The sequence below is a fragment of the Tauraco erythrolophus genome, chromosome 2 (genome assembly GCF_009769465.1).
Source record: "Tauraco erythrolophus isolate bTauEry1 chromosome 2, bTauEry1.pri, whole genome shotgun sequence".
Lineage (NCBI taxonomy): Eukaryota > Metazoa > Chordata > Aves > Musophagiformes > Musophagidae > Tauraco > Tauraco erythrolophus.
Genome location: NC_141466.1, coordinates 112693987 through 112713438, shown reverse-complemented (window position 1 = coordinate 112713438; position 19452 = coordinate 112693987). Strand labels below are relative to the sequence as shown.

General features: G+C 41.1%; 1 protein-coding gene across 2 annotated transcripts in view; it reads right to left on the bottom strand.

Moving 5' to 3' along the window:
- Positions 1–19219, bottom strand: part of CNIH3 (cornichon family AMPA receptor auxiliary protein 3) — a 57868-nt gene extending 38649 nt beyond the window's left edge. For both annotated transcript variants that reach the window (XM_086629763.1, XM_086629773.1), the window contains exon 1: positions 19139–19219. In XM_086629763.1, coding sequence (XP_086485889.1) covers positions 19139–19219 — 81 coding nt within the window. The remainder of the gene's footprint in view (positions 1–19138) is intronic.
- Positions 19220–19452: the final 233 nt, after the last annotated feature.

Genomic DNA, 19452 nt, shown 5'->3' with positions numbered 1-19452 from the left:
ACTGTTCCATTTGGAACACAACACAAACCTGCTGTGAAAGCTGGGAGCCTTCTCCTAACTTAAATTTGTTGCCTAGATAACACAAACTATGTATATCATTGCCAAGACTGCTTCATTAAAACAGCTACTTAGTAAAATGAGGAAGTTTTATTTTGCGGCAACTTCCATCAAAATTGACATGACTCCAAAACCATTTGTCTTCAATTCAGCAGAAACTCCATCCCAGCTCATGCTAATTGACATTCATACAAACCCACACACATGCACACAAATCTTATGCATTACAGCCCTTGTATGTGAATTAATAACAGAGATAAATGATGCTGGCACTGTACCTTTACTTCATTTTTTCCCCTAAAATGAGTGGATTAACTCTTGGGTGTCAGGAGCTTTTTATCCTGAAACCTGCCAAAAAAAACCTAGATCTAACCAATTCCTCTTTTGAAAAAGTCAAAACCTTTTTCTTGCCAAATGTCTTTAAGAGTCTTTATATGTAAGTTATATGTACCAAATTATCCCTGCATTATTAACCCCTCGCTTTTAACAGCAGGGAGAAGAAGGAAGATCCTTATGAACATGAGAAAAGGGCCATGGATAATATGATGGAACAATAATGAGTGGCAGAGAAATAAAAAAATGGTGAAATGAAAAAACGGTTCCTGCTTCAGGCTTCCAATGGCTATCCAGCAGGCTCAGCTCTCTGCGGGTGAGGGGACACCACACTCTCCCCTTGCCGATCTAAGCAGGGACTGAGTCCAAAAAGAACTTTGTGCCTGCTACTCCACCACAAGGGAAAAGGTGTCCCTGATAAGGAAGCACAGCAGGAATTTCCTCTGAAGACGATACAGAAGGTAGGGAAATCCACCCTGCAAGTCAAGTTGTGGCCAGAGATTTAAGAAAAGCTTCTTGCATGCCACCCATATGACTGCACCTTAGCAGCTTCAGTTTGATTAGGAACTGTTTGAGCAGAGAGGCCTGACAGCTCTACTCTCCACCCCTGTATCAAAGCCACATCGCAGGAATTTATGTATGGCAGGTGTAGGAACTGTCTCAATAGTCAGTAACTTCCAAATTAGTAATGGAATTCAGTACATCATCTACAAATCAAAAAGAATAGAATAGAATAGAATAGAATAGAATAGAATAGAATAGAATAGAATAGAATAGAATAGAATAGAATAGAATAGAATAGAATAGAATAGAATAGAATAGAATAGAATAGAATAGACCCTCTCCGGAAGGAAACGGGGGACCTGGCTACCCAGGATATGGAGAAGGCTGAGGTACTCAATGACTTCTTTGCCTCAGTCTTCACTGACAAGAGCTCCAGCTGCACAGCCCAAGTCACAGAAGGCGAAGACAGGGACTGGGAGAATGAAGAACCACCCACTGTAGGAGAAGATCAGGTCCGAGACCATCTAAAGAACCTGAAGGTGGACAAGCCCATGGGACCTGATGAGGTGCATCCGTGGGTCCTAAGGGAACTGGCAGATGAAGTTGCTAAGCCACTATCCATCATATTTCAGAAGTCGTGGCAATCTGGTGAAGTTCCCACTGACTGGAAAAGGGGAAACATAGCCCCCATCTTTAAAAAGGGGAAAAAAGAAGACCCAGGGAACTACAGGCCAATCAGTCTCACCTCTGTGCCCAGCAAGATCATGGAGCAGATCCTCCTGGCGACTATGCTAAGCCACATAGAAAATAAGGAGGTGATATGTGACAGTCAACATGGCTTCACTAAGGGCAAATCCTGCCTGACTAATTTGGTGGCCTTCTATGATGAGGTTACAGCATTGATGGATAGAGGAAGAGCAACAGACATCGTCTACCTGCACTTATCCACACGACATCCTTGTCTCTAAACTGGAAAGACATGGTTTTGATGGATAGGCCACTCGGTGGATAAGGAATTGGCTGGATGGTCGCACTCAAAGAGTTGTGGTCAACGGTTCAATGTCCAAGTGGAGGCCAGTGACAAGTGGTGTTCCTCAGGGGTCAGTACTGGGGCCAGTGCTATTTAACATCTTTGTTGGTGACATGGACAGTGGGATCGAGTGCACCCTCAGCAAGTCTGCAGATGACAGCAAGTTGTGTGGTGTTGTGGACACGCTGGAGGGAAGGGATGCCATCCAGAGAGACCCTGACAGGCTGGAGAGATGGGCCTGTGAGAACCTCATGAGTTCAACAAGGCGAAGTGCAAGGTCCTACACGTGGGTCAGGGCAATCCCAAGCACAAGTACAGGCGGGGTGGAGAATGGATTGAGAGTAGCCCGGAGGAAAAGGACTTGGGAGTGCTGGTGGATGAGAAGCTCAACATGAGCCAGCAATGTGGACCTGCAGCCCAGAAAGCCAACCATGTCCTGGCTGCATCAAAAGAAGAGTGGCCAGCAGGTCAAGGGAGGTGATTCTACCCCTCTACTCTGCTCTCATGAGACCCCACCTGGAATACTGCCTTCAACTCTGGAGTCTCCAACACAAGAAGGACATGGAGCTGCTGGAGCAGGTCCAGAGGAGAGCCACAAAGATGATCCGAGGGCTGGAGCACCTCTCCTGTGAAGACAGGCTGAGAGAGTTGGGGCTGTTCAGCCTGGAGAAGAGAAGGCTCCGGGGTGATCTTATTGCAGCCTTCCAGTACTTAAAGGGGGCCTACAGGAAAGCTGGAGAGAGACTTTTTACAAGTGCATGTAGTGATGGGACAAGGGGCAATGGCGTTAAACTGAAAGAGGGCAGATTTAGACTAGATATATGGAATAAATTTTTCACTCAGAGGGTGGTGAGGCATCGGAACAGGTTGCCCAGAGAAGTTGTGGATGCCCCATCCCTGGAAGTGTTCAAGGCCAGGCTGGAAGAGGCTTTGGGCAATCTGGTGTAGTGGAGAGTTTCCCTGCCCATGCAGGGGGGTTGGTACTAGATGATCTTTAAGGTCCCTTCCAACCCTAACCATTCTCTGATTCTATGTTTCTATGAATAGAATAGAATAGAATAGAATAGAATAGAATAGAATAGAATAGAATAGAATAATTTCAGTTGGAAAGGGACTTACAATGATCATCTAGTCCAACTGCCTGATCAATTCAGGACTGTCCAAGTTAAATCATGTTATTAAGAGCATTGTCCAAATGTCTCTTAAACACTGACAGGCTTGAGGCCTCAACCACCTCTCTAGGAAGCCTGTTCCAGTGTTTGACCACCCTCTCAGTAAAGAAATGTTTCCTAATGTCAAGTCTGAACCTCCTGGGCACAGCTTTAAACCATTCCCACGCATCCTATCACAGGATACCAGGGAGAACAGATCAGCACCTCCCTCTCGAATTCCCCTCCTCAGGAAGCTGTAGAGAGCAAATATTGGCAGATATCACCACTGCTATTTATGAACTTCAGTATCCCTAATTTGAAAAGATTACACAAAGATGCACTAAAATCTGATTCTTTAGATAGCAGTTCAGATTCAGGAGACTGGTATTAGAAAGCCCTGTAGGCCAAATACCTACAGTATTTATGTGGGTTTGTATTTCAGATAAGGAACTGATTAACAGAGTTAATACGTATTGCCTGCCTGGTTCACATGGCAAGCTTTCAGAGTAGTCATAGCTCCCAATGACACACACAAACGATGCATTACATCTGTTTCTTTGCACCAGGCAGACTACTGCAAAATACGTGCAAGTTTAAACATACCCACCCTGAAAAAGTACTAAAGCCAGAAAGATGAAAACAATCATGCAGCTTAAGAATTACTAACGTTGTAATTGTACATGAATATGTTAACCTAGTAAGTGAAATATGCAACTCCACGTTGCATGTCAGTATCAAAGAATAAACCTTTAATCCTCACCTATCCTTGACCAGCATTCCTTCCCTCACCCCTTTCTTTGACTGTTTTTAACCGTTTATCTCTGACACCCAGCAAGTGCTCTGATATTTGTAATAGCACTTCCCCGTTAGCCAGATGAGTGCATCAGTCAATGCCTCAATGTTATCTCGTATGACTTAGTTCCCTGCCTTTCTCCATATAATCTCAGCTACAAACCTGCTGGCTATTTCAAGTTAGCATACTAGGGCATATTTGCATCATAATTATATTTAAAGTGAGGCTTAAATACTTCTGAAAGTTGCAGTTACATGATCAATGAAGCAAGGACAGGACATAAAGCAAAATAATCTGGAGTAATCTTTGCACTGCCAAGTATAATTCTAGTGGAAGTCACCCCTCCTGACTTTGTTAGCATGAAGAGCTCTTCTCTCCTCTAATAGAGAGTGACAGACAGCCATTGCTTAGAAAGATTATTCAAAATTGCATCAATAGATGGGCAACTTGCCTCAAAAGCCAGATAATTTTATCCTTTGTGTCCATCCTTTCGTTAAACATCTCCTATTAGAAGAGAGAAAAAGGCTTAAATCTTTATTTTCATCATACATACCTATGTAACTCGGTAGCTTCCCAGAACTATGTATCTGAAATGCTGGATTTGAGGAGAACCTTAACCCTACAGCCAAATAAAGCACCAAGAGGAAAGTAAGACAAAAAGTACTCCTTTCTTCTCTTATCTCTCCCTAATGTATTTATTTTTCTGAATATTATGCTTATTAATTCACCACATATTAATAAATGTAAACAACAACAACTGATAAAGCCTTGCAGTTATAAATCTCCCTTCGAGGCAATGAAGGCCTTAACAAATGCAAGAAAAATATCATTTCCATTTTGTATACAAGAGGAAAAACGAAGCTCGGAGAAAGTAAATGATTTACAGAATCAGTGGCAGAAGAACGAAAGCCTCCAGATTTCTGTACCATGTAAAATGTTAGGGAAAACAAAGAATACTGTCAGTAGACTAACAACATATGAGAAGTGAAACTCTGCATTTCCGTCTTGATTATTGGACTGTTGTTCATCTCTAGAGCAGAGCATTGCTTTAAGCAGTGCCTTTTTGGATTAAGATTGCAAATGGTTTTGAATCACTCAAGGGTAGAAAATTGTTCTATTTGTTAGATTTCACACTAGCAATTGTATGGCATTTCCTTGCTCTACTTAACTTGAATTTCATATGCTACCACTATTAAACAAACCTCCATGCAGAAATCCGAACACACTGCTAAAGATCCAGGGATGCACAAACATACATCTGAGCACCTAGTCTTCATCTTTTTATTTAAGTTCTTTTGTCTGTAAAAGGATGTTATATTTAGACCAATACAATTTAAACTTTCTAAGCTGTAACTGGAAGCTTAAGCTAATTTAACAGTCTTGAAAAATCCTACTGTAATTTCTCAAGTACTTAAGGCAGATTCTAAGTCTTTTCCAATAGAAACTCCAATACGCAAAATTAAAAAACTCCATTCTGCAAACATGATTCAAAAGGCTTTCCTATATACCTACGGAAATGCAGAGGTGTAATTAAAACATTCTAATTAAATATTGATGAAAATCCATAGGAGAAGGCTCCCTTGATGAAAGCACACGTACACAAACATACCAGTCTGTAAACTTACACCACTGTATTCCCTTGCATAACTAAAAACTATACAAATGAGCAAAAACCCCAAACCTATACAGATGCACAAAGCAGTGTTTTTGCTTCAGCTATGCCAATCAGATTTCCAAGTCTGCAGAGAGGTGCAGGAGAAACCACTAAGAATAATTATTTGGCAGTCATCTGAAACAGTCCACCTATTACTATAAGAATAAATAACTCTATCCATGTTGTGAAAAAGACAGAAATTTATCTTCAGAAATACAACCATACTGTACAGAGTTTTAAGTGCTTTGAATAGAAAATTATTGTCTCCATGAGTTACTGGTTATTATCGCAACATTACAGACAAAAATTTGAAAAAGCAACCTGATTTCTCAATGTAAAGAATTCACTTGTTATTAGTTTTGACAAAATCACTAAAAAAAAACCTCAGCAGCTGCAAAATTCTGTTGTGAGTACAAGGTTCCCAGACGGATGATCTGACAAGCATCTATTGACGGATTTCTACAACTGCCATGAAACGGGCTTTTTAAAAACATTTCATCCAACTGCAAGGAGAAACAGTTTTACTGGCTAACAACAGGATTCTGGACACAGATTTCACTTGCTCACCACAAATACTAACATATGTTCCCCAGTTATTCTGAAACTAAGAGATGTCCACCCAGATGGGAGAGGGACAAAAGTCCCATCTATTCCCCAAACACAGAGTTCAGAGATTACCTGTGCTTGTACCACAACTTTATTCCCACTCACTGTCTTCCAGTCTAGACCAGCTGAAATTCAGCCGGGCAAAAATCCGCTGAGCACATATAAACTGTAGTTCATTAAGAGAAGGAAGGCAAGTGAGCAAGCTGTGCAGGAGGGATGATGCTTTAGAAACAGGAGAACCTGTTTCTAAACAGGCTAATAGTTTTGCTCCCTGCAGCTAGAACACATTTCAAAACAGACCACAAGTGGAGGAGGAATTTTTAAGGTAAGTCCAGACTGCCATGCTTCCCTCCCGTCCCAAAGGACTTCATCATTTTGTTGTCATAATTATTTTTCCTTTTTTTAAAAACAAACAAACAAACAACCTTACATTACTGCATTCAGTACAGGGAAACAGTTTAGAAAGTAGCAGTATTGTGCTAATCGAACACATCCTTCAAATTTCTTTTTTAAAGGGACACAAACAGTTGTTACCAATATTAAGAAAAAAATGTATTTTCAGTTAGTAACAAAACGGTCAATACACCACATTGTTCCGAACAAAAAAAAGCTCGCATGTACATGGAGATGCATTACTTAAGTTTAATGACATTCAGTGTGGTAGAAACAATTCTTCTGCCTCAATTGACTTACAAAACCATGTCTTCTCTCTCTCACAAGATAACCTGAATTCATTTTTGTGAAACATGGATAACAGTGTCAGTTCCGCTGCTAGTATCATGCTACTGTGCATAAATATACATTTCACTGAAAGGATTAGAGAGGCAAGAGACCTACTCTTATTTTTCTGTCTAAGAATTTTATACCACGTGAGACTATTCCACTTAGCAGGATACCTGTGTCTGGAGACTCCATGAGTCGGTGGTGAAGCTAATGTCAGAGTCTGAATCGAAAGCAGCAGATATGAAGTTGGCACTCTCAAGCAGTTGTATGCATGCTCTTCTACCAATAAATCTTACAGAGTATTTGGTAATGTTTCCCACCAGCCCAAAAGGCCCAAAATCTATGCACCTTTGTAGCCTATGGGAAATACAAGTTGAACCTCTGCAGCAATAACGAGTATAAATCTCCCACATTCCTTGTGCTTTTGACACAAGCATGCCTGCAATATTCTGCCCTCCTCCTCCTACACACAACAGAGTATTTCATGTGGATTCTTCCTAAAACAAACCAGTTTTTCCATTTAGATAACAAGATCAAAACCTTTTAAACATTTCAGTGTCTAATTGCTTCTGATTTCTTCAGTTCAGCACAAAAACCCCAAGATCAGTTACCCACAGAGCACCAGTGACAACAAACTGACATGTCGTATCAGGAATGCTGTCACTTGTTAGTTAGGTACTAACTTGATCTGATCGTCAGGACCCTCTTGAAAAGCACACAATGTCACAGCATGGATTCCCAGTCATGGCCACACATTCAGAAAGCTAAGAAAGGGCATCCTAGCAAAGGTCACACAGACTCCTGCACCAGCTCTTTTTTCTGTCGTGGAAAGGATGCAAAGACCAGATCTACACAGAAATTGAACAAGCAGATGCACAAAGCTAGGCCAAAGCTTCACCCCTAGTCTTGATCTTCTCAATGGGCCAAGAGCAAATTACCGGAGTTTGGATCCAAGCTTTACAGCTGAGGTAAGATGTGTTTCTCGCTACCTCTATTTACCTTTATTTACCTCACAGATTTATTGCTACAGGTTTGTACATCTTCTACTTGTATGGGCCAAATTCTTCATTACTCAGCTTTTTCCACACCAAATCGGGGACAGGATAGACTTGAGCTGGTGAAAGACCTAATATAAAAGGCTGGCCAGATGGGGAAGGTAGGAGGAAGGGTAGTAGCCTGGTCATACTGGACTGATAGGAGATTAATTCTAGCTGGAGGCAATATAACTGGCTACTATAGATACAAAAAGGTGTATTCTTCTGTCTCTGTTTTCCATCAAAATTACAAATCATTTCTAATTTACCCTATCTTAAATGAAATGTGCTCCCATGCAATGTTTCTACTCACTTTTTTCTCCTCATCAAACCTACAGTTTGGGTGATATGTGAGGAGAAAGACACAGACACATCAAAGCCACAAAGCTCTATCTTCATATATTATTATCAAAAGGAACTGAAGCACTTTTTCTATTAGTTAACAGCACAAAGCTGATAATCCCAAAGCTAGGAATAAACAAGATGCTTCTGCAAAATAATTTCAGGAAAAGGGTAGTAAACAGATGGGAAAACATACCAGAATAGATACAATTAGAAAAAATGTTTGCTCCAAAGCAGAAGGTAAGAGAATGAGATCAAAAGAGAAGATTTTTTTTTCAATATCAGTAAGATAAAAGTCATTGATGAGAGATTGGCCAGGTGCCTAGTGCTGTCTCCAAGCAAGTTTCCAATCTTATCATCACACCACAATCTATCCTATCCCTGAGCTCCACTATTTATGCTATTCCTGAGCTTTCAAAGATTCCTACATATTGTTATAAGTTATTATTTTTCCATTTTTAATTTTTATTACACTGATATATGCTTGGGAAAAGTATTACCTTCCTCCCACCCACACACATCTTACATGGAGTTCTTTTCCATTCGTATCCTGGGCTGTATCAAAAGGAGTGTGGCCAGCAGGTCAAGAGAAGTGATTCTGCCCCTCTACTCTGCTCTCGTGAGACCCCACCTAGAATACTGTGTTCAGCTGTGGAGTCCCCAACATAAGAAGGACATGGAGCTACTGGAACGAGTCCAGAGGAGGGCCACGAAGATGATTTGAGGGCTGGAGCACCTCTGCTGTGAAGACAGGCTGAGAGAGTTGGGGCTGTTCAGCCTGGAGAAGAGAAGGCTCCGGGGTGATCTTACAGCAGCTTTCCAGTACCTAAAGGGGGCCTACAGGAAAGCTGGAGAGGGAATTTTTACAAGGGCATGTAGTGATAGGACAAGGGGCAATGGATTTAAACTGAAAGAGGGCAGATTTAGATTAGATATAAGGAAGAAATTTTTTACATTGAGGGTGGTGAGGCAGTGGAACAGGTTGCCCAGGGAAGTTGTGGATGCCCCATCCCGGGAAGTGTTCAAGGCCAGGCTGGATGAGGCTTCGGGCAACCTGGTGTAGTGGAGGATTTCTCTGCCCATGGCAGGGGGTTGGAACTAGATGATCTTTAAGGTCCCTTCCAACCCAAACCATTCTATGATTCTATGATTTCCTCACGTTTCACATCGCTGCTGCTATTTCTTTTCCCCTCTCTCATGTTCTCCATTCCCACCCAGCAGTGATTTACACACATTCACCAAAACCCAGGAAACACATAAGGGCATCTGGATTCTGTCATTAAAAAAAACCTATTCAAGCACGTCACACGTTACACCATACCCACACAAAAGCCTTATTACACAAGCTCTCCAAAAATGACCACCACCTGAATTCAAATATACCTTCTGGATTTAGGCAGCCTTCTCTTCTCAAATATTTGTCTGCCAAACAAGAATTCCGTGTTCTCAATCTTACCTCTTTTTAATCTCTTACTCATCATATATTATCTTCCTCTCATTTGCTCTTTCCTTCACATCTTTGTCCCTGGACTCCTCTTTCCCATCATCCCATCTCTCCCTTCCCACACCACTTCTCTTCCTCGTTACCCACCCAACAGCGGGGTCCTACCAACGTTATCTCAGAAAGGAGCCCGCTGTGGGGCAGCAGGTAGAAATGCTGCAGGATCTCTGCTTCTTGCCTCCCAGTGACACAGCAGGAGCCCAGCTGGACTAGCAAGAGGCAGGACAAGGGAACAGGGTGGCATCAGGCAGGGATGACCAGATTCAAGATCTTCCTAATTTTTCTTTCTTTCCCAAAATGAGGCCAGGTGGAACTTGAAGGAAAAAACTCCAAGGCCAAGATACACACATTCACGAAACAGCCCTCAGCCACACAGCTCTGTTTGCAGAAATAAGGCAAGGTGAAGCAACACAGCAGCACTACAGCTGAGGTTGAAGAAACACAGCAACGGGAAGGGATACAGCAGCCAGTAAAAACGATCAAACAGTGAGAGTAAAATAACAGCAGCCCAAAAAGCATCCTCATATGTTCACCTATTTCTTATGAAACTCATTAGTTTAATTACAGGAGCATGATTAAAGCTAAGGATACATTTCAGCATAGCTTCAAACAGGCCTGCCACTTAAATGATCAGCAAATCAATTTTCTAAAGGATTTGCTAATAATGTTTATATAAAACTGAGGGAAGAACAACTCTGAAGCACACACAATCAAACTGATCTCAGTGGAGCCTTCATTATGCTTGCTTATAAGTGCCTTATATGCCTATACTTATGAATGTACAAGGCAGTTTATACTTACATGGCGATATAATGCAAACTACTAAGCCAGAACCCTTAACGCAATAAAATAATAACGCAACAGAAGATTGACTAAACAATCAAACACTTGAAACAGTGACTCACAGCATAAAGATGGTTGGCATTTAAATGCATTCAAAAATCAAATGTCACTCCACTCAGAAAAATGGTGCTTGTATCAACAATGCCTGGCACTTGCACAGTATCTGTTGTCAGAGAATAGCAAGGACTATAACTTACTAATTCTCACTGTTTTACTGTAGACCTCAGTTTTTCAAACTTTGGTTCCTCCAGTGATGTGCTCAGCTTAGATTTCCAGCTGTATTTAAAAAAAAAAAAGTATCTCTGATAGCTAGAATATAACATGACCCACAAAAATGACCCAAAACCAACCCAAAGGTTTTTCATGATCTATTGCGTTGGTGAGGAGTTGCAAGCAGCGTACTATGGGACAACTCAATGAAGGACTATTTCTTCATCTCACCTATGATGTGCATCATGTGCTCACATTATCAAAACTGGAGCTGCAAGTTCAGCTCTCTTGCAGTATCTTGCTGAGAAAACCTACTTCCATTGTAAATGTTTTGTGATTTTTCAGTGCTTTCTAAAATAACTTTTCACAATGGCATTCCTAAAATAAACTCTTGCTTTATATAGTAATACTTTCTCCATGGCAAGTGGAGCAAAATATAAAGACTCTTGTCTTGCCTTCACAAGTTCCATTGACGTTCCTCTGAATCTTCCTGGGCACACAATGAAACACTAAGAAAGAGAAAGACGCTGTGTCTCAGCAGAAGAGTTTTGTACTCAAACTGAGAGGACAAAATGGGCAGACTACAAGGTGAGAAACTGGCTGTACCATCAGACTGAAAGGGTAGCAGTCACTGGTTTGAAGTCTAACTGTTGCCCAGGTGGGAATGGAGTTCCTCAGGTACCAATACTGGAGCTAGTCTTGTTTGACATCTTCGTCAATGACTTGGAAGATAAGACAGATGGGGCAAGTTTGCAGATGACACCAGACTGGGGAGATCAGCTCACATACTGGAGGGCACGGCTGCCATTAAGAGCAGCCTTGACAACCTGGAGGAACTGGCCAGTGAGAGCTTCATGACAGTCAACCAAGAGAAGGGCAAAGTCTTGCATCTGGGGCAGACTACCCACAGGCAACACTACAGCCTGGGAGCAACCCAGCAGAAAAGGACACGGCCATTCTTGTGGACAAAAGGAGTCTGGAGCACATGACATACAAGGAGAGACTGAGGGAAGTGGGTTTGGCAATGGCTGGATCTAATTACTGCAGTTTCCTGGGGTGAGTTAGACAGAAGTCAGTACAAAGCTTTTCTCAGGGGCATGCACCAAGAGGACAAGAGACAAAAGTCAGAAGTTGCACCCAGAGAAATTCCAGTTGTGTGTAAGAAAATAAACCTTCACAGTGAAGAGGAATGAAGTACTGGAACACGTTCCCAGGGAGGCTGTGGACTCTCCACCCATGGAGAGTTCACAAGTCATATGGACAAGGCCCTGAGCAGCCTGGCTTAACTTTGAAATTAGGCCCGCCTTGAAGAAGAGATTTGACTAGACGATTGCCTAGGTCCCTTCCAGTCATAATTACTCTATGAACCTTTTATTATTTCTTTTAAACAGGAACTGGATATTCTGAATTTGTAGCTATTATCAAGGAACATAGGAGCCATTCTGTCAATAAAATTGCATCTTGCTTTCTGCACAGCATCACAGTCACAAATTTTAACATGAATTTCCAACTGTGAAACACTGGAAGAAGTTGATCTAGTACATCGAGTAGTATTTGACGTTCTTCTACCTTTACCTCATTAGCCGACTCTGTCCTTTGACTTTAAGTGACTATCTCTTTGCAGAGTGGAAATATTATTAATACGTACCTGTTTCATATGGGAGAGATACCTTGTTTCCTTGTTTTCCAAACCACCAACCTCCAGAAGAGTAAGTCTCTCAGTGTCTGCAGCTTACAACTTAAGTGAGATCTATTTGACTGCCTGGTAGAGTCACCTCCAGCTGTCAGCAGCAACGCTGGTTATAAACGAACTGCATGTCAGGCACACTGAGGAAGAGGAACAGGTCAAAGAGAGGTCTAGTATCTGTAAGGAGAAGATTCTCATTCTTTGCTGAGCTTCTTCCTCTTTCTGAAAATTATTTTGATCAAAGGATATTTATGTTGGAGCGGACGGAATGAACTAAGCCAGAGGTCTGAGGGTTGAATTCAACGTTTTAAGTGTGATTTAATGTAGCATGTGGTTGCTGAATAAACAAATACATGTAACAAGAGCTATAACCTCATGCCTCTGTCTCAATCTAAGAGTTGTACTCACATTCTAATAAAATATGACAGCTATATTTCCTTGCTTATTAACAAGCATAGGAATTTAAAAAAAAAAACACTAGAAATACATTATTTATCAATTTGGATACAAAATCCCTTTAGTAGGTAGATTTTCCAACTAATCTTTAGACCAAAAAAAATATCAGACATGGGACAACCAAGTAACGTTTAAATAGTTCTCTGCACATTTTTGTGGGAGAGACAAGACTCCACAAAATAATTTATTTTACACATATAATGGAGTCACTGTGATTTGTGAAGCATCTGGAATTACAGCCAGTAGCAACCACTCACAATCTAAAACCTTTCTCCAAATAAATCTCATCATAACAGTTCAAGCATACACAGAGATCCAATTTAATCTTTCCACAGCATTTAAGTCTGTGGTAGAGCCTTCTATGATTTTTAAAAATTATTATTTAAACACAACAAAGTAACTAAACTGAAATATACTAATTTTCCAATACATAAAATATAGTTTGCTCCACAGTCTGTGCTGCCTGGCCTAATATCTGTCTGTCAGCATTAATGTGACAAACTTGTGAAAGAAAACTTGTAAGGGAACTGTCAAGCTATGTTGTAGCCAGACCAATCTGGTTGTGCTCTGTCTTTAAAAAGAGCGGAAATATCAGACTCATTCCTTAAGCTGTCATGACTATGAAACCTTCAGGGACAATGTGCTTAGCCGCTGAGAGAAGAAAAAATATCTTCAAGAAATATGTATAACATACAGCAACAGCATTTGTGCTCCTGTTCATCAAACCTTAATCTGATTTTATTTTTAATCACATAATTATCCAATATTCTCAGAGAGCTGAATTAATGACTCATTAAAGTACAGCACTGAATTTCAATATCTGAAATAAAATTCAAGCTTGACCACAAGTCTGTAAGGAAATTACTTTCTTTGCAAGACAGGCTCTAAAGCATTGTAAAGAGGTTAAATCGAGATGACTGACAGCCTCTACGGGAGAGAAGGCCAGGTTCAAGCGAGCTCACAGATCTCTTTACTGGTTTCAGGTAAGAGAGACAGCTATCCTCTGAACCAAAGTTAGAGAAAGAATAAGACACTGATGCACAGAGAACATTGATAGACTAGAAACTAGTTTGTGACCAAAGTGCTTCGCTCAACTGAATTTGCTATCAATCCAAGCTTTAAATGATTCTCTCATGTACTTTTTATGTGTCTTTAAAATTAAGGTTATACAATTTATCAAAAATTAGGCTAAGAATTTTAAGAGGAAGCCTAACTCAGTCAGATACCGAATACTCACCAAATTCCACATATATAACTCTTGGAGAGCTTTCAGGTTTTTTACCTAAACTACCACAACTCGGGTACTAATAAAATACGGTCCACATCACCAAGCAGTACAGTGACAAATAGCAAAAGTGGCAACAACTTCTATGTACATAGCACTTTCTGTCAGAAAGTAAAGGCATTTTAGGGATGTACGTTAAATAAAATGACATGCAGTACTTGGAGTTCAAGTCTATTACCCACACTTAGTAAATGAGAAAACGAGGCATAGATAATTCAAGTTGTCTGCTAAACATAATACGTAAAGCCAAAAGCAGAAACAGCACTGAATATAGATTCCAAGGGCTTCTTTCCCTGGTGTTTGCAAAAAAGGATGCTTTAATTTAAAACTAGAAGTCTATCTTAACCTACATTACTCTGTTCAGTTACTGCCTCCCACTGTTTTTAAGTATACCCGTGAACTTGTAACTGTTCGGTCTGGACAAAGTCATATTAAGGTAGTTAATCAGGATTAATACTATCTTCACACTTCAAAAGAAAAATAAAGCGGGGGGAAGCAAAGTTCCATGCTCTGCTGCTTTATTCTTCTTATGCTTGTTCAAGTAACTGTCACCAATTTCAGTGCACATGATTCTTGCCATGCCAGAGAGCTGTTGCCAGATTCATTTGAATTCACAATTACATCAGAATACTCCAAAAGCCCATACAATTTGGTACAATTTCTCAGGCAGGTACCATTAACTTTTTTACTGGCACGATAATACTCCTAATACTTTCTGACAATCTTAAGTACTACTGGTTAGGAAGCAGTCACACACATTCAAATGCTGGTATGAGTTCAAAAAGAGATGGTCCACCACAGAAATACTTTTTTTTAAACAGTAATGTTTTTTGTATTTATGAGCTAGTTTACTGTGGTATTATAAAATGGAACACTTTGAAACTCTCTTTTCTTGATGCTTTCCTTAAAATTACAAATCTCAAAGCAGGTAACTTCATCTGAAAACATTAAAAAAAGGGAAGGACTCAGATTACCCCAAATCAGTGTATTTGAAGAGAACAGTAGTGCTGTGGGACTTTCACACAAGCACGTCACATTTTAAGTGATGACAAATAAACCACAATCAGGTCGACTTCAGCCAACTTCACTTCAGACACAACTCGGTGCAGCTACAGTAGAAATGAATGTGGCACGTCAAATCTTGCTGGAAGTTCAAACAAGTACCACAGAACTCCCCCAAAATACGCTCAGCTGCATTAGTTCAGATGAGAGGTCACCTTGGCCAAAACACATTTAAACGAGACCTCAGCTAGTAACGCAAAGAGAGCACTAGTGTAACTGCATTTCTGCAACCAGAGTCACATGCAGCACATACTCAAGCCAACTGTACTGAGGTACTGCCATGTGTTACTTTCCCCCTCCCCAAGATACTCACTCACCAAAGCTTGATCAAATTTTGGCACTCGCTAACCTCATTTGAAAACAGTCTCATTTGGCTAATACGCGTTTGGCTAATGCGGCTTGAAATATAACCGACTTCACCAAACTGTACACTTACGGAAATTCCAACTCAGGGAAAGGTTTAGGCCTCACACGGAAAAGTTTTCCTGAATTTTGAAAGGGTAAAGTCATAGCATTACATACAGTTTATTCTAAACACCAAAAGAGTTGTTTGAGGTATCCTATATAATTCTATAATGAGAAAGTAAAGTTTTGTTAAATTCCAGAGGCTGGTTAGAAGAAACCAAGCAGAAAGGTCATCACCCTCAAGTAAATTCTTCAGTACTTTTCCACAACAGAGGCATGAAAACATTCACTTCTACATGATGTTTCTAATATTGTGTCATTACAGATAGAGGAAATGTGGATGTTGGACAACCTAATGCTTAAAAAATTACTGTATCACAGAGATTGGTATTGGTACTATGTAGTACATGGAGAATTTGATTTTTCATCCCTTTTCTTTCATTTAATATGTATGAGTGAAATTCCAGTAATAATACATTAAGATAAATCTTGTGCACCATTTAAATAAATGTTACTAATAGTTTCTGATTTGGTTTTGGGGAGGGCTTATCATGACAGATACCACTGGCAACCTCTATGAGAAGATCACTCAGAGGTAGGAAAAAAAATTACTACATGTTCCAGATGTCTGAAAGAGTTTTTGTGTTTTATTTACAATTCCTTTAAAATAGTCTGACCAGCTTCATTCCATCTGCCCCCAAACAGTACAGAGCACAGGAACGTATAGAGAGCATTTAACTTCTTAGAGGAAAGATATCAGAAAATCAGTTTCCAAAAATAAAAATTCTCATTTTACCCTCTTCTTTTATTTTGGTTTCACAGTTTTTACTGAACCTACTACATCAATATTAATGAAAATTATAATTCATCTGACTTCCCAGCAGGAAGAAAATGAGATTTTATTTGATCCACTGTTAATTCATTCCAGACAACTGCCCAAACCTCAGCCAGCTTCAGCTTAGAACAATATGAAGTCCAAATACTACAGTTTTTTCTTGTTCTCTAAAACAATTTACAAAATATAAATTATTGTCCAGTCTTAGAACCTCAGAAATCTTTCAAAGTGATGGGACACTCAGATTAATCAACAATTTATTCTTTGCAAGCAAATGTTTGTTGGGTTTTTTTTAAAAAAAAAACAAACACCACTTTAAAAGCATTTTAACAGGAAAATATAATTATTAAAAACCTCCACTACCTTTATGAGAACCTATTTAAAATATACCTACTGTCCCTTACAAATATATAACAGTGAAAAAAAATCAGGTCACAGGGAAGGAGTAGGAGTTCTGTTTCTTGGGAAGATTTTCACAATGAGACGTTTAAGGTAAAAGGAACTGCTATGACTCAATACATAAGCTACATGTTAGACTACATTTTAGAAGAAATAAGAAATCAAATTATAACAGTTCTTATAGAACGTATAATAAAAATCCTCATATTTTGTATATATGGGTAACGGGCATGCTTAAAAGTTTATTCTGGCAGAGTGTTAAATCTGTTATTCCATGACCTTCACAAAACATGTATTTTAATAGAATTAGTACCTATTTATAAGAAAAGATGGTACCAATTCTTGCTCTATTACAATAGAACAGCATTTCCAACCATGTTCAATTTCAATCCCTCAACAATTTTTCAACAGATTTAAGAAACTTGCACCATAAATATAAGCCTATTGACAAAAGGTTTCCTTCCTTAGGTGCTTCTTATGGAGCTAAAGAACTAATGGATTGCTCTCCATAAGTTTGAAGACTGAAAGTTGAAAAATGTTTTGCTAAGAGTATGTTTCCAGTAACTACACTGATTGATCGAAGAATAAGTTGCCCCATTTGCTAGGAGTACTGCATGTCTTCAGACAACCACCATTTCAGCCCAGGAAAAGGAAGACTGGTGAAACACAATAACAGACATCAAATATATAAAAAATTATTAGAATTGTGATAGTAATGAAGAAAATAACCATTTAATTTACAGCAAGAGATTCAGAGAAGAATACACTTTTAACTCTAAATCCTTAAGAAGCTGTAGAATTCTCACTTTTGGGAACCTCAATGTTTGGGGAAGAGGAGGGAGGAAAACATGAGTCATCATCTAAATTTTACTACTCCTTTTTTCAGAGAACAGGAGTTCAGTACTTGACTGCTAGGGACCCTTTTCAGCCTTGCAGGACCTGACATTGCTACAGTATTTGACATTATCATCACACTTTTGTGGTTTCATTAATAAGAAAAAATTTGTAACTGCACAGTTCAGAACAACTAGACTTCAAAGAATTCTGACAACAGCATGATCTGTTTCATACTTTTCATATGCTTATATAAAACCAGGGTAGCATCTTTACTCTTGTTTCACTAAGAATAAATTCTGTATCTCCCTCGCTTGTTAGTTGAAGGAGTTGTTTGGGTTTTTTTTTAATCTTACTCCACCAGGTATCTGTAGAGGCATTCATGAGGCTTGGTCTCTTTTTCACCTTATCCTGTTCCATCCTGAATGTTTATGGCATGAAGTCATTTGCATAGTACACAAATAGCGCAAATAATTCCAAAATACTTAATTGTTTAAAAGAAATGCAAATTAGGCGTAAGTATAATTTCACCATTTCAGCAATAAACACCTTCTAAGTCACACACCTGCACCTACCACAGCCACCCCATCTACAGTAAGGTGGGAGCACCACCACTTTCGAGTGAAAATAGTGACAGTGGACTCAAACATCCAGCTCACGCACTACAAGGAAGCTTCACATTCAATTCCGACGGTTAAAAAGGGGTACTAACGTAGTAATTATTGAAGGAAAAAACACCTAACTGTTTTATCAGGTACGTGGAGGTTTCTCTCTCACAACTCTCTATTCTCTGGCAAAAAAAAACACCCCAGTTGCTCTTACCTCGAGGATCCCATGCGCCAGCCCAGTCAGTGCTACAGTCCTGAGCACCTCTCAACTCAGCCGAAGCCACCAGCGCAGGGAGGTCGCCACACGCCCAAGGCTCGGGCAGCATCCAGGGTGCGAGCGCTTCCCAGAAGCGCGAACGGGCGGGGATGTTATTAACAAGCTATCACAGAAGCATTGCCACTGGTCTTTAGGCTCGTGAAAACTTAATAAATAAAATAACCCACGCAGAGGTTTCACGGCGCATTCCGTCTCTCCTGGCGCGGTCGCCGGTGCGGGGCGGACGGGCGCGGGAAGCGCCCGAGCCCGCTCCCGCCGCGGGACGCTGGCGGCACACGGCGGCAGCGGGGGCTCTGCCGCGGCCCCTCGGGCGCGGGGCTGCCCGCTCCATCCCCATCCCCAGCTCCAGCTCCAGCCCCAGCCCCAGCCCGCCCTGCCGCCCCTCTCCCCTCACGGCACGACCCCCGCCCGCTCCTCCCAACGGCCAACGCCCCCCCGCCCGGGACTGGCGCCGTTTTTAACGGTGCCCGCGGGCGGCGAGGGGCTGGGGGGGCAAATGGGGTACTCACATGCCAGATGGCGAAGAAGATGAGGGCGGCGCAGAGGACCAGCGACAGCATGTAGCAGAAGGCGGCGAAGGTGAAAGCCATGGCGAGGGAAGCCCCTCGCGCCCCCCGCCGCCGCCCGGAGGGTCCCGGCGGGCGACTGGGAGAGCGGCGACCCCCGAAATCCCACCGGGGAGAGCGGCGAAGTGACCGCTCACGGCGGAGGAGGAGGAGTGTCACACGGACAGACGGAGCCGGGACGGGTAGAGAGCGGGGTCGGGCGGCCACCGCCGCCCCCCTCACAGCCGCCCGCTTCCCTCCGCCGAGCCCGTCCCGAC